Source organism: Magnolia sinica, chromosome 12, assembly GCF_029962835.1.
Source record: "Magnolia sinica isolate HGM2019 chromosome 12, MsV1, whole genome shotgun sequence".
Taxonomy (NCBI): Eukaryota; Viridiplantae; Streptophyta; class Magnoliopsida; order Magnoliales; family Magnoliaceae; genus Magnolia; species Magnolia sinica.
The window spans coordinates 65,455,984-65,470,386 of NC_080584.1; the positions used below are offsets into that span (position 1 = coordinate 65,455,984).

The window sequence follows — 14,403 nt, forward strand, 5'->3', positions numbered from 1 at the left end:
ACGGATGAATGGAGTGGCTTTCTCACAAACATCGTAGTGGGCCCTACACAGAATCTTGCGCAGGAACTTCATGTGAAAGGCTTTCGCAGGAAATCGACCGTCCACCTCATATGGACGCGGATTTCCTGCGAAAGGCAAGTTCCTCTGCATGAAACTTAGGTGGGGTCCACCGTAAATTGTTTTTAGAAATCCACTTCGTCCATACGTTTTGGGAGCTCATTTTAGAAGTTAAACCAAAATCGAGCACAATACAAGACTCAGGTGGGGTGTACTAAAGGAAAAGGTGGTTAGGAAAATTCTTACCGTTGAAACCTCCATTGGTTCGAAAGTGATGTTTAAATGCCATCCATACGGTTAATAACGTCATTTTTACTGGGATGAACTGAAAACACAAATAATATCATGATTCAAAACTATTTTGGCCCCACGAATATTTCAACTGTAGATGTTCAATTATCACATTTTCGGCCCACTTGAGCATTGGATACGGTTCATTTTTGGTTTCGTATCCTAAAATGAACTCAAAAAACGGATGGACGGAGAGGATTTCTAACAAATACGACAGTGGGCCCCACCTGGGTTCCCAGCGCAGAAACTTCCTGCGAAAGTCTTTCGCAGGAAATCCGAGTCCATCTCAGATGACCATATACACGCGCCGTTGGCCAAATCTCAGATTGGCCGCAACGTATCCCACCAGCTGATAATCCAAACCGTTCATTAGGAGATTCCACTGTGTTAGTTAACAGGCCCCTGGGCCTCTTACTTGGGTGGTAGACTCGCAGGAGTTTCAACAACTGGTGAAGGGTTGAGCACCCGTTGGTGGTGAAATCACACTACGGCGTGAGTGTGTGTGGGTGTGTGTGCGTGTGTATATATATATATATATAAAATAATAAATAAATAAATAAAAGTTTAACAGGCCCAAAAAGTCAATTCATTCACCTAACGAAAGTAAGCCCCATTTGAAATAAAAAAAAAATAAACGGTTAAGATAAACCAATTAGGTCTCATTTCCAGCAAAGCATTCGGTGGATTTATGCCTTCCCAATGGAAGGCCAAAATAAGAACTATCAAAGATCCACGTTTAAAAGGCCAAAGTCTATTAATCAGAGATTATAAATATTCAACCGGACTTCTCATTGTGACATACGCTATCTATATCATGGCCTTATAAGTTGGACGATCCGGATTCACCGGACCTTAAATGTAGAGCTGCAACGAACCATGACTGGTTCATCACGCTCACGGACCTGGAAACCTTCCTGTTTGTTATAAAGCTCTTCATATTCCCAACATCTCAAGACTCTATTCCCCAAAATGCATTTCCTTGTATCAAAATCCATCCATTTACTTCTATTTTCATCCCTACTACTTCTTTCTCAAGATCCCATCTCAGCCGAAGATCCGACCTTCGTAGTCTGTCCACCGGAAACTTCAAATTACACTTTGGGGAGCCAATTTGAAACCAATCTCAACCGTCTACTGCCTTTGTTATCTCCAAATGGGTCCATCAATCTCACCGGCTACTACAACTACACCTCCGGCAAAGACACCAACATAGTCTACGGCTACTCTCAATGCATGTCTGGTGCAACTGAAGAAGATTGCAAAGAATGCCTCAAGAATTCAACAAAAGAGATCATCAGGCGGTGTTCCAACAGAATGGAAGCTGTCATCCGATACTACAGGTGCATCTTACGTTACTCCAACCGTCCATTCTTCTCCGTAGACGACACTACCATTAGGATAGAGCTTATCTTACTTCAGGATGCTGAAAACGCAACCATTTATAATAATAAATTAGGAATTATGATGAAACGTCTGGCATCTGAGGCCGGTTCAAAGCTTTCCAAATTCACAACTGGAGACACAGATCTGAATGACTTCCAAAAAATATATGGTCTGGCCCAGTGCACTAGAGACTTATCAGCTGGTGATTGCACGGCATGTTTGGAAGGGATGATCAGCAGGATTCCGATATGTTGTGAGAATAAAAAAGGAGGGAATGTCTATAGTGTGAGTTGTAACATAAGGTATGATCCATATCTTTTCTTTGATAATTCTCCACCGCCACCTCTTCCACTGCCGATGTCTCCGCCACCGCCAATTGCAGTTCCTCCACCTCCTTCGCAGCCTTCGGGCGAAAGGGATGGTAAGCGTAATTTTCTCAGCGCCCACTTTCATATTCTTCAGTATTAAGGGTTTTGTTTTTTTTTTTTTTTTTAATTAAAATATTACAGGGTTAGCTTAAAATCTCTGAAATCTCAACTCAATTTGATTGGTTGAGTCGACTTAGTTCGAATTTTACGGTCCTTTGGATGCCTTTAATTTTTTAATTTTATTTTTTATTTTTTAAGTTATAAACCCATTACACATAATCGGCTCACATGTTATTCCATTTGTCTTTTAAGTAGTAATATGTTTACTAATAAAATTATCATGTGATCTGGCTACCCGTAAAGTGTTTAAAATAAATAAAGTAGGTATTCATGTAGAGAGCTTGGGTGGTGAACCTTCCAAAATCTGCAAAAATCAGATAAGAAAGATTTGATCTTTTATTTTTATTTTTATTTTATTTTTTTAAAGGCCCTAATAGGGCTTGAAATTATGCACACACTAAATAGATTCAATCACAATGGCCCCCAAATGCATTCTAGAAGTTTTTTGTGATGGACGTCCCATCCTTCCCTTGTGTAGTCCATTTATAATGGATGAGCTTTTTTTTTTTTTAAATTAAGGCCATGGGAAAGCATTAAGGGAAGTATATGATAGATAGATTGGATGTATCATACATGTTATGGTGAGCTTGAGAAGTATATGATGGATGGATTTGATGTATCATATACATTATAGTATATATCATGTGTATATATTAACTATTATGTTCCATCATGTATAATGCCTTTTTCATGATAAAGACTTTATTGCTATCTAATTTTGAAAGTTATAACCTGTTCATCTGGTGTATAGCTTTTACAAGTAAATACATGCAACCAAACGGCCCCAATAATCAGATTACCTCTAATACCTTTACAACTTGATGACATTACGCGCATCAACTTTGAAAATAATTTATAGGTAATATTTAAAATTTAATCTATTAAATGGGGAATGATTAGATGGGTCTTGTCGTAGGTGATTTCCCTGCGCATCTACAAGCCAGCACAGGTTCCAACGTTGAACATGTGTGTAAGATCATACCTATCCATCAGGTGAGCTGCATTATTTAGATCTTCGGTCATTGGCATCACGCCCAGTCCAAAACAAATGGGCATCTAAACAAAATTAAATTAACGGTCAGATTAATTTTTCCATTGAAGGCCGCTTGAATCTTCCACATGATTGTAGCAGAAAACCTGAAAATTATCTACAACAGATGGGAGGTTCCGATCTCCCAGAAGTAATCTTTATTGGCACCTGCAGATGCTTGTCTATGGGCCGGGCTCCACGCGAGTGTGGATTTAGGAACTTTCGGAGATGGTCTGGATTCTTTAAAACGCGGAATGGAACTTGACTAGGTGCGTCTTTCACCCTCCACTGTCACATTTGTCCACGTAAATCCAAATAGTTAGATTTCTCGTATCCTGGATGTGAATAGATCTAGTAACCCGCCTTAGGTTGGAGTATATCCGTGCCAAGATAAGGATGCATATATTCCTGGTTCTAATATCAAGATTAGACTTATTTTAAATGATATCATAATATAAATAATGTTTTATTAATAAATAATAATAATCTTTCACATCGTGTCTGCTATATCGGATGGTCCGCCCATTTTTCACCCTCCACTATCACATTTGTCCACGTAACTCCGGACAGTCAACGTCATGACATCACATTGGTAGCTCTCCTAACCATCCAATTCGTTGGACACGTTCAAAAAGACGGAAGCGGACTGCGTAGTGACTAACTCGCTAGGCCTTCCGTATGGAGTAAGCTCTGTGAGGTCCACCATGATTTATGTATTTTATCCGCTACGTCCATCCATTTTTCCAGATAATTTTAGGGCCTGAGAGAAAAAAACAGGGCATATCCAATTTTCAAATGGACCACACCACAGGAAACAGTTGAAATTGAAAAATTCTCAGGGGCCATAGAAGTTTTGAATCAAGCCTATATTTGTTTTTTTCCATTCATCCATGTCTGTATGATCTTATGAACAGGTTGGATGAATAATAAACATCACCATGGGGCCTAGAAAGATTTCAACAGTGGAAATCATTATTCCCACTGTTTCCTGTGGTATGATCCGATTCATCTCTATATATGCTTCAAATTTGGGCTCAACCCTTAAATTAGATGTAAAAACGGATGGACGGCGTGGATAGACCACATACATTCCAGGTGGACCCAACTGTGTTTACTCGGTAAGATAGGAGCGTACTGAGTAGCGCAGTACGCAATGCGATTTCTTTTTTAGACTACTCAATTGTTCAAATTCAACTACTGATATCAAATGCATCAGTTCCGTGTTCATTTGGGCTTTCCTCGAGTCATACCTGTCGCACTTATTCAGTAGAAACAGGCTAGGGTGTGAGGATTACGAAACTCACGGGAAGAAATAAAGGAAGAGAGAGGGAAATGCAAGAGAAATTTCCGAGAGGGGTTTTGACAGAGTGAGTGAACCGCACCATAGTTTCAGTACGTTGGTTATTTTCACTCAGAAATTGCATTTTAAATGATGATCCGAACCATTCGTATTTTGTATTCCATGCTCCTTAGACGATGATAAGAAATATTTATCCAAAAAGATGAATATTCAATGGATCATCTTCAAATCCAAGATTAGAATGCTAGGATAATCAACGAATCACGGTTATAAGAACAAAGCTTACGTGGAGTGGTATTGAGAACATGAACCGTTCATATCAATCTAAAGATGTAATCTACGTGCGAAAAACATTCTCCTTAATCATACCATGGCAAGTTACTAGCTTTTCACGGGTGAAATATGACCAGTTTCGTGGACAGCACTCATACTCTTTAATTCCCAAAATACCACTAAAATCTTTTCAAATGTCTTTAAATTTTGGGCAAATATTTAAAATTCTTCCTAAATTAATTGCACCGCAGAAAGTCTATGAACTAATGGTGCCATTAAAGAAATTAAAAATTGGGGCCATATAGCACTATAAATGGCTGTGCTCATTGAACAAGTGGTTAGCTTTTAAAAAGAAAAGGACTGATCAAGTACAGCGAGTTGGACCAGAAAGTATGGTCCATCTGATGATAGCTTCCAACCTATTGAATGCAAGTAAAATCCAACCTTTCAAATACTCTTATCAAAATCTTTTGAATGTTTTGAATGTTTTACAACTTTCATCAAAATTTTGAACTTTTTTGCAAGGCAGGATTGAAACGTCTACCAACTTTTGGGACCATATAGTAGATGCTATATGAGTGAACGCGTGGTTACCTTTCAAAAAGTCTGGTCTTTTAAATGTCACATCCAGTTTCTGTCAATTATTTAAAGTTCATCGCATTGCAAGGCAGAAAAAGTCTTGCGTCCTAACCCTTGGGGCCCTATGGGCCCACCATAATGTATGGGTTCTATGGACGACATCAATCTATTTTTCCACATCAGGATTTAATGCTCACTATTAAAAGCTTCATGAGAGCTATAGAAGTTTTAAGTCAAGCTGATATTTGTGTTTTGCCTTCAACTAGGTCTATATAACCTTACGAGTAGGTTGGATGGCAAATAAGCATCATAGTGGCTCTTAGGAATGTTTCAATTGTTGGCATTTTTACATTATTGTTTCTTATTATAAGGTTCACTTCAACTTTGAATGTGCCATAAATTTTCTCTCATATTTAAAATAATTTGAAAAAAATGGATTGATGTTGCGTATAAAACTCAAATATCTTGGTGAGCTGCTCAGAGCCCTTGCGTAGACTGATTTCAGTCTAGGTGAGAGCAGGACAAAGTCCGCTTCCAGAATCCTAACGGGCTGCACCGATCCATTGCCTATTCTGATTTCGGTCTAGGCGAGGGCAGGACACAGTCCGCTTCTAGAATCCCAACCTTACCTTGTTAGAAATCAGTCCAGGCAAGGGCTCTACCCACCGTGACGCATAGATTTTATCTATGGAGTTCGTCAATTTTTCCAGATGGGATGGTGAAGTTTACCATGCTACAAGAACAGGTAGTGATAATGACTCTCAGTGTTGAAACTTTCTTAGTTCAATTTAAATTTTAAGGGAAGGAAAAATATAAAATTTAACTTGATACAAATTTTTTGTGTCTGTCGATAAGTTTTCAACCATAGGCATGCCTTAGGGGTCGTTTGAGGGGATTTCAAATCCTGGTATGTTTGGCACCATATAGTAAATGAGGATTTCAAATTTAGGGGGTCTTCAGAGGAGGGGGTTTGAAATGAAGGTGAAAGCTTGGATATCATCCAAAAGCCTCCAAGATTTGAATGTGTAGCATGTGTGTCATTAGGCTATTAATCTATTGGGCACATGGCTCATTGATGAATTCCTACAACAATCAAATTATAAATTGCATCACTATAATTATTTTAATATGATGATCTGCACCGTCCAAACATTGTCCATTTAAATCAATGGTTAAAAATCACTAGTTAGTGACTCGGACGCAATATTGTGCTTGTGGTCCACCCCGGACTTAAAGTTTCAATATTTTCGGGCAAAGTGTATATTTCAACGGGCTTATTACAACCATTATGTCAAACATTACATACGGATACTAATAAGATATATTAAATTAATTTAGTAATTAAATTCAAATCCTATAAGTATACTATGAAAAGTTACTTTTGGATCACGGGTATTCTGAATTCAAAGCGCCAAACACAATAATAAGATTTCAAATCCATGGGGATTCAAATCCAGGGATTCCAAAATCCACACTTCCAAACAGGCGATGTTTTGGATCACTTTGATATGAAAAATGAATGAACGAGTAGATAAAACTGGTACGTCGATGTGGGTCTTACAGACTGATTCGGTCGAGTCGGAGTCTGGACGCAATCCACTCCTAGAAAGTCTCATAGACGCGTGCATTGAACGAGTGGCTAACTTTTAAAGAGGAAATTTCAAGTCCAGCTAGCTGGACCATAAAGTATGGTCTTTGCACGTGATAGCTTTCAACCTATTAAGTGCAAGTAAAATCCAACCCTTCCAAAAGACTGGATCCACCGTGATTATTATCCAATACATGAAACATCCTTATATACTGATCAGGTGAACCCCATTATATTTTTTTTAAAAAATAAAATAAAATAAAATAAAATTTGTCCTCCATTTATTAATAGCAAAACGCAAGTGGCTCTCCACTCACTTGGTGGATGTAGATGATTTTTCATGGTATGATCTTCATCACAGGGACAAAATATCGGACGGTTTGGATGTTGCGTACACATGAAATGGCAGTGAGAACATATAGAGCCATCTATTGAACTTGTGATTCCTGCAAAGGACAAATATCCGATGACAATTCACATTCTGGGGTATTCATGGCCACATCTTCATATCTCGACTTTTTGGGGCGATATTATTGGGAATATATAACTCAAAGTAAAAACAGTTAAACCTATTTATTAAAGTAACTGAATAATTAAAAATAAAAATAAAATGAAATCCATGGGAATAGATTTTATTTTATTATTATTTTTTTTTAATGACATGAAAATATTTTTCCATTAAAATATTGATTAATTTTCCATAAAATCATTAAATTTTAAAATCAGTTGGAGGTATTGAAAATAAAGTAATAATATTGTTTAAAAGGACCTTTGTTTGCATGCTATTTGTAATACAGTAGAGGTACTTTCATGTGTGGACCCTAGCGCTCCTTTTTTTGCGGTGGTCCACCTGAATTGTAATGTTCTGCTGTAGGGACTAGGGTTATTCCCTCTTTTACAAATAAAAATTTTTATTTTTATTTTTTATTTTTAAAAAAAGAGGTACTTTGATGCTATTGCAGGGTGTGGTGTTTTATTATTATTATTATTATTATTCTAAATTCATAGGGTGTGGTGGGTTGATACTCAGGCACTGAGACATTGTACATGTGGCATATAACTAACTCAATGTAAAGCGTCCAAACATACACCGATGAAATTGTACAATTAGCTGATGGGCAGAAATTTATTGGACTGTGAAATAAAGTACCCAACAGTCCAAATTAGAAGATAAGTGTCTGATAATTAGAGTTGCAACGATTCAATTGATAAATTTTGGTTCGACTAATTACTGACGATTCAATTGATAATTAGAGTTGCCAGTTTTATAATTCATGAATTACTGCTTATCAACCATCAAACACACTCCAAAGAGTTGATGTGATGGTAATCGAACTGGATGGGTGGATGGATAGTAAGCCAAAAATCCCCGAGCTGCGTAACGATGGGAGCAGCCTCTTTTCTTTGAGTATATCGTAACTCAGGAAATTTTAGAACTATTATTCCTATCACGATTAATGAAAGGCTACGTTCTGTAGCTCTTTCCACAGCTCCGGTCTTCTAACATCCGGAACTTTTAGTGCACTTGCCCATCTAATTAACGTTTTGGATCATTAAACCATGTGCCACAGTTGCCACATCTTATTAACGCTTTAACGAAAGATGATACTAATTAATTTAGTTTCTTATCTAAGAATAGTTTTAAACAAAAAGAAATTCATGTTGATGCAGGAAGTAAGAAGAACGAATCCAGAACGGTTATTTTAATCGTTGTCTCTGTTGTAATTCCATTAGTTATAATCAGCACCATCTGCACTTGTTTATGGACTAGGAGCAAGGCAATCAGAAGAAAGCCAGGTAAAATATCCTTACACTTAACTCTCTCTCTCTCTCTCTCTCTCTCTCTCTCTCTCTCTCTCTCTCTCTCTCTCTCATATAAATGACAATTAAAGGAATATCGTTCTTCATTAGTCATTTCCTACTCAAGATTTTTTATTACTAAAATTTTATCTTTTTCAATTTAAATAAAATTTATCTTATTTTTCAGATATGCGAGATGACGTGAGTGAAGATGAGATTACAAGCATGGGGTCATTAACATTTGATTTGGTTACACTAAGAACTGCCACAAATAACTTCTCTGATGAAAATAAACTCGGCAAAGGGGGCTTTGGGTCCGTTTACAAGGTATTGGGTGATGGATTTGACTTAGGTTTTGTCTATTTTTTTTATTTTTTTTTTCATTTAATTGTCCACGGCCAAACAAAAGTGCCCAACAATAGCTAGAACGAGACACATGCATGGGATCCTAGATATTCATAGGAGAGGTAATGTAGAGCAGGTTGCAGACACTTTGATGGCCAAGATGGATCAGAGAAGGCCCGATTAGGGGCGAAAGTGATCAGGATCATCATAACCCTAATGCATGCATATCTTGCAAATCAGAACGAGTTATTCAACATACCATATATGATTTTCGGGTAGGAGAAGATACTTTACCCAACGAACCCTGCTACATTGGGTTGCCCACACCGATTTTGCAAGATTCCATCCGATCAACAATGAAAAGTCCATTTTAATTTCGTTTTTATTATTTATAATAAGTTTTAGATAGATATAATTCTTGATCCTTTTAGCTTTAGGAGTCGTCCCCACATGAAAAGTTCTTAGAAAATTTAGTAGAATAACGTGATTCGGCCAAATTAGACACTTACTATTTTGTCAGAAAACCATGAATTCTAGTAGAAATCATAATAGTCTATAAATAGTAAGTTTACTGTTTATAGTAAATTATGTTTTTAGGGAGTTTGAGTTGGAGTTTGATTCTGAAACTTCTTAAATTTGATATAACTATTTAAAGGATTGTAAATCAATTAATTTTTGAATTTATTAGAATATATTTCTATTTTCGTCATTATTTCTAGGAATCTCTGTGAGGAGTTTAGAGAAACTCTGTGGATTTGGATAATTATCCCCTGAGGAAGAGTGTGCTCAACCTCGTCACATCCATCCCTACATCAAGAGGCCACTTAGTTGCATTTGTATTTAAATCGGGCTGGCCTATTTTAATGTACCCTATCCATATGTTGCATTGCCTTGAACTGTTTTCGCTGGTACATACAAACATAAAGAATTACATTTTTATTTCTTTTCAATCTTTGTTCCCCTCAGATTAATACACCTTAAACTATCTCGAACATTTTTCCACAGGGAAAATTATCCGATGGAATGGAAATAGCAGTGAAAAGGCTTTCAAGAAGGTCGAGGCAAGGGATTGGAGAGCTGCGAAATGAGGTGGAATTGGTTAAGAAACTTCAGCACAGAAACCTTGTAAGGCTGTTTGGTTGCTGCTTAGAAGCGAAGGAGATGATTCTCATCTATGAATACGTTCCAAACAAAAGCCTCGATACATTTCTTTTTGGTACTTACTGTTCCTTTTCCACATATCATCTAACATGGCACACGTGTATGAGACCATGGACGCATTAAGTGGGGGCCACCGTGAGCATTCCTTAAACCAAAAGAAGGTTAACTTATCTGATGCCGAAATATGTATGTTGAGTTTAGACCGTTGGTCATCTATATATTTTTTTCACCGTCTATTTTCTCATACATGTTTGGCCAGCCAGATGATTGGGTTGGCCCCTTTTTTGGATGCCACACTGGGTTGGATTCTCCTGATGAATGGCCAAGATTTCATGTCTGCCGCGTTGGCATGTTATCTTCCAAACGCCTCCTAAATATCTCCGTTGGGCCACTCTCTTTTTGGGCTAAACCTAACTGCATTAGTAAAAATAAAATAAAATAAATAAATAAAAGGAAAAAAAAAAAAAAAAGAAAAGAAAAGAAAAAAAAAGACGGTATTTCTATGTTGATGACTTCTGATCTGTTCATCAAGTGTGACCGACATATTGGATCATCTGGCCAATGAAAACATTGGATGGTTTACAATACATTGCACTTACTCGTGTGGCCCACTTGATAGCTGAGTGCGTGAGGTTTTGATGAGATGTTCTACACTTCGGGTCCCACCCGAAAAGTGGCGTGGATGTCATACTGACATAATTCTGGAATATCTTTTCATATCATTTGATCGAATGTCGGTTATTCATATGGACATTGACCAGAAATTTGTTTTGATCGGATCAGATCCAATCAGACGTTTACTACTGAACTGGGACAAACGGCTCGAAATCATCAAAGGAATCGCTCGAGGACTTCTCTATCTCCACGAAGATTCCCGACTCCGGATTATTCATAGGGATTTGAAAGCCAGCAATATCTTGTTGGATGCAGACATGAAGCCTAAAATTTCAGATTTTGGAATGGCTAGGCTTTTTGGCGGTGACCAAACACAAGGCAATACGGAACGGATTGCAGGAACATAGTAAGTTAAACACTTCAATCCCTTATTTTTATCTTTCAGTGAAACCAAAGCATCCCATGAAACAAAACTATCCCCCAGAAATCTCGTTACCACATGTAAATGACAAAGTCCTCAGGCACACTTTAGAAAGAGCACTTCTTCTTCTTCTTCTTCTTCTTCTTTCAGAAATCCCTTTTTTTTTCAGAAATCCAATCCATTCAATATATAGGACACACTGTGGCATGCATTCTCAAAGCCCAATGGTCCAGACAGCAAATGGGCCACATCATATGATTATAGGACTAACAGTTTATCTTGCTCGCATTTCTATCATCTTAGACGAGAGACCAACATTAATTGATCATGGATGGCATTGCAGTGGATACATGGCCCCAGAGTATGCTATCAGGGGGAAATTTTCGACAAAGTCAGATGTCTTTAGTTTTGGTATTTTAGTTCTAGAGATTATAACCGGTAAACAGAATGCTGGTTTCGGAGACTCCCAACATTCTTCAAACCTTCTAGATCATGTAAGTGTTAACTTATTTGCAAAACATGTATTCGGTATAACTTATTTACTCAGCCAATTTCATTAATTTAAGTCATTTGTGGATTATTGACAGATATGGAAGCATTGGACTGAAGGTAAAATGTTAGAGCTGATGGATCGAACTCTTGATCGGTGCCCAACACAGGAAGTGTTGAGATGCATTCATATGGGATTGCTATGCGTTCAAGAAGATGCCATCGAAAGGCCTACCATGTCGTCTGTTGTTCTCATGCTCAATAACAATACTGTAACTCTTCCGGTTCCTTTGAAGCCTGCATTTGTTGTTGGTGCAAGTATGGTGCGGTTAGATCAGGCCTCAACAGATTCAGATTTTCATGCAAGTGAGTCGGAACAATCTAACAGTACAGTGAGACCATGTTCTGTAAATGAGGTTTCGATTACAGAATTAGACCCTCGGTAATACTGCTGAATTAGACCATTTAATAGATTGCCGAATTAGACCATCTGTAAGGATTATTCCTTGTTTGAGTACATTCTTGGCTAAGAGCCACAAGTCATTTAATTTATACCTGCTCGAATGTCTTTGAATTTGAACAAAGGAAGATGAGCTTTTGGTGCCGTCATTGAGCCCATCGTGTTTTCCTTGCTAATGTTTTCCAGTTAGAACTAGGGTTTCCTTGTATTCTTCTACTTAATGTTTTTCTGGCATTTTTATAATTAGAGAAATATTCACAATGTGAGAGAAACCGACCATCCATCAGATAAGGCACATGTCCACACACCCTAGCAAAAACATAACGGCAGGCTAATGATCAGGTGAATAATAAATGGAGATTTAGGTTGATTACTTGTTCTTACACTTGGTAGTGGTGGGGAGCTGTGGTCTTTCTTCTTTCTTTGAGGGACCTATATTTTGATGTTGAACATTCCTGTCATGGGTTCTCATTTAAAAAAATAAAATAAAAATTTATTATTATTATTTTTTTAAAAGGAAAAGGTGGGATGGGGCCACCAAAATATATTCATACGAGAAAATGTACATCCATTCAGGCCGGCCCCGACAAAATGAGTCGGGCCACACATATTGTATAACAGCACAAACAAAAGGCTAAACACAATCTACACCAATAACCACTAAGTTCAAAGGTTATCAATCCCTGTGTTGTCTAGGACCGAATAACCTCTGATGTTCCTTGGGAGCATAGCACGGGACATGAAGAATTTGTTGGCGCAACCTTCGCTGGCCATTCTGGCTAGGGCGTCAGCTACTGAGTTGCCCCCACGAAAAATGTGCCTGAAAGCTAGATTAAGCGGACGACTGAGATGATGGATAATACCCATCCTGTACCATAGATGATGGATGAACTTTTTTTTCGTTAGTAAAACAACACTTTTGCCAACACAATTCTTTTTCGTCGGTAATAATGTTTTTACCAACGAAAATTTTCATCGGTAAAACTGTTATAATTTTTACGATAAAAAATTTTCGCGCTATTTTGAAAATTTTCGCGGTAAGAGTTTTGTAGACGAAAATTTTCGTCGGTAAAAACATTTTTCGCAACGAAAAAAATTTTCATCGGTAAAAAACCACATTTACCGACGAAAATTTTCGTCAATAAGACTGTTATATTTTTAAGATGGAAAATTTTCGCGCTATTTTGAAAACTTTCACGGTAAGAGTTTTACCGACGAACATTTTCGTCGGTAAAAACATTTTTCCCGACCAAAAAAAATTTCGTCGGTAAAAAACCACTTTTGCCAGTGGAAATTTTCGTCAGTAAAACTATTATATTTTTAAGATAGAAAATTTCCATGCTATTTGAAAACTTTCGGGGTAAGAGTTTTTTCGATGAAAATTTTCGTCGGTAAAAATATTTTTCCCGATGAAAAAAAAATTTCGTCGACAAAAATTGTCATCGATAAAACTGTTATATTTTTAAGATAGAAAATTACTGCACTATTTTGAAAACTTTCGCTGTAAGAGTTTTACCGACGAAAATTTTTGTCGGTAAAAATATTTTTCCCGCCGAAAAAAATTTTCGTTGGCAAAAAACCACTTTTATCAATGAAAATTTTCGTTGATAAAACTGTTATATTTTTAAGATAGAAAATTTTCGTGGTAACAGTTTTACTGACGAACTAAAACCGTCGGGAATAATGTTTTTACCGACGAAAAAAAATTGTTAGTAAAACACTACTTTTACGGACGAAAAAAAAATTTCGTCGGTAAATGTTTTTCCTAACGGCTGAAAACCATCGGTAATAATGTTTTTACCAACAAAAACTTTTGCTGAGAATATTGTCATAATTTTAAAGTTAGGAAAATTTTCCCACTAAAAGTTTTATCGACGAACCAAGCCATCGGGAATAATGTTTTTACCGACGAAAAACATTTCATCCGTAAAACTTATGTTTTACCGACGAAAAATTTCGTCGGGAATAATGATTTAATTTTAACTAAGAAAATTTTCCTGCTGCCTTGAAAAGTTTCACGGTAAGAGTTTTACTGATGAACTAAAGCTGTCGGGAATAATGTTTTTACCGACGAAAAAGGATTTTGTTAGTAAAAGTGTTTTTTCCTAATGGATGAAAACCAT

At 37.1% G+C, this 14,403-nt stretch overlaps 1 protein-coding gene across 1 annotated transcript; it reads left to right on the forward strand.

Annotated features, from left to right (window-relative positions):
• The first annotated feature begins 1,166 nt into the window (after positions 1-1,166).
• Positions 1,167-12,429, forward strand: LOC131221540 (cysteine-rich receptor-like protein kinase 44). Its single transcript, XM_058216821.1, has 7 exons — positions 1,167-2,152; positions 8,661-8,786; positions 8,977-9,116; positions 10,140-10,350; positions 11,079-11,316; positions 11,675-11,825; positions 11,919-12,429. Exons 1-7 carry the CDS (start codon positions 1,318-1,320, stop codon positions 12,264-12,266), a joined length of 2,049 nt encoding a protein of 682 aa, XP_058072804.1. The 5' UTR covers positions 1,167-1,317; the 3' UTR covers positions 12,267-12,429.
• Positions 12,430-14,403: the final 1,974 nt, after the last annotated feature.

Bases quoted from the DNA above. Each gene is read 5' to 3' on its own strand.
- LOC131221540 (XM_058216821.1), top strand. From the start codon at position 1,318: ATGCATTTCCTTGTATCAAAATCCATCCATTTACTTCTATTTTCATCC. The intron at 9,117-10,139 runs GTATTGGGTGAT...ATTTTTCCACAG, and splicing joins GCTTTGGGTCCGTTTACAAG to GGAAAATTATCCGATGGAAT. The intron at 11,826-11,918 runs GTAAGTGTTAAC...GATTATTGACAG, and splicing joins CTTCAAACCTTCTAGATCAT to ATATGGAAGCATTGGACTGA.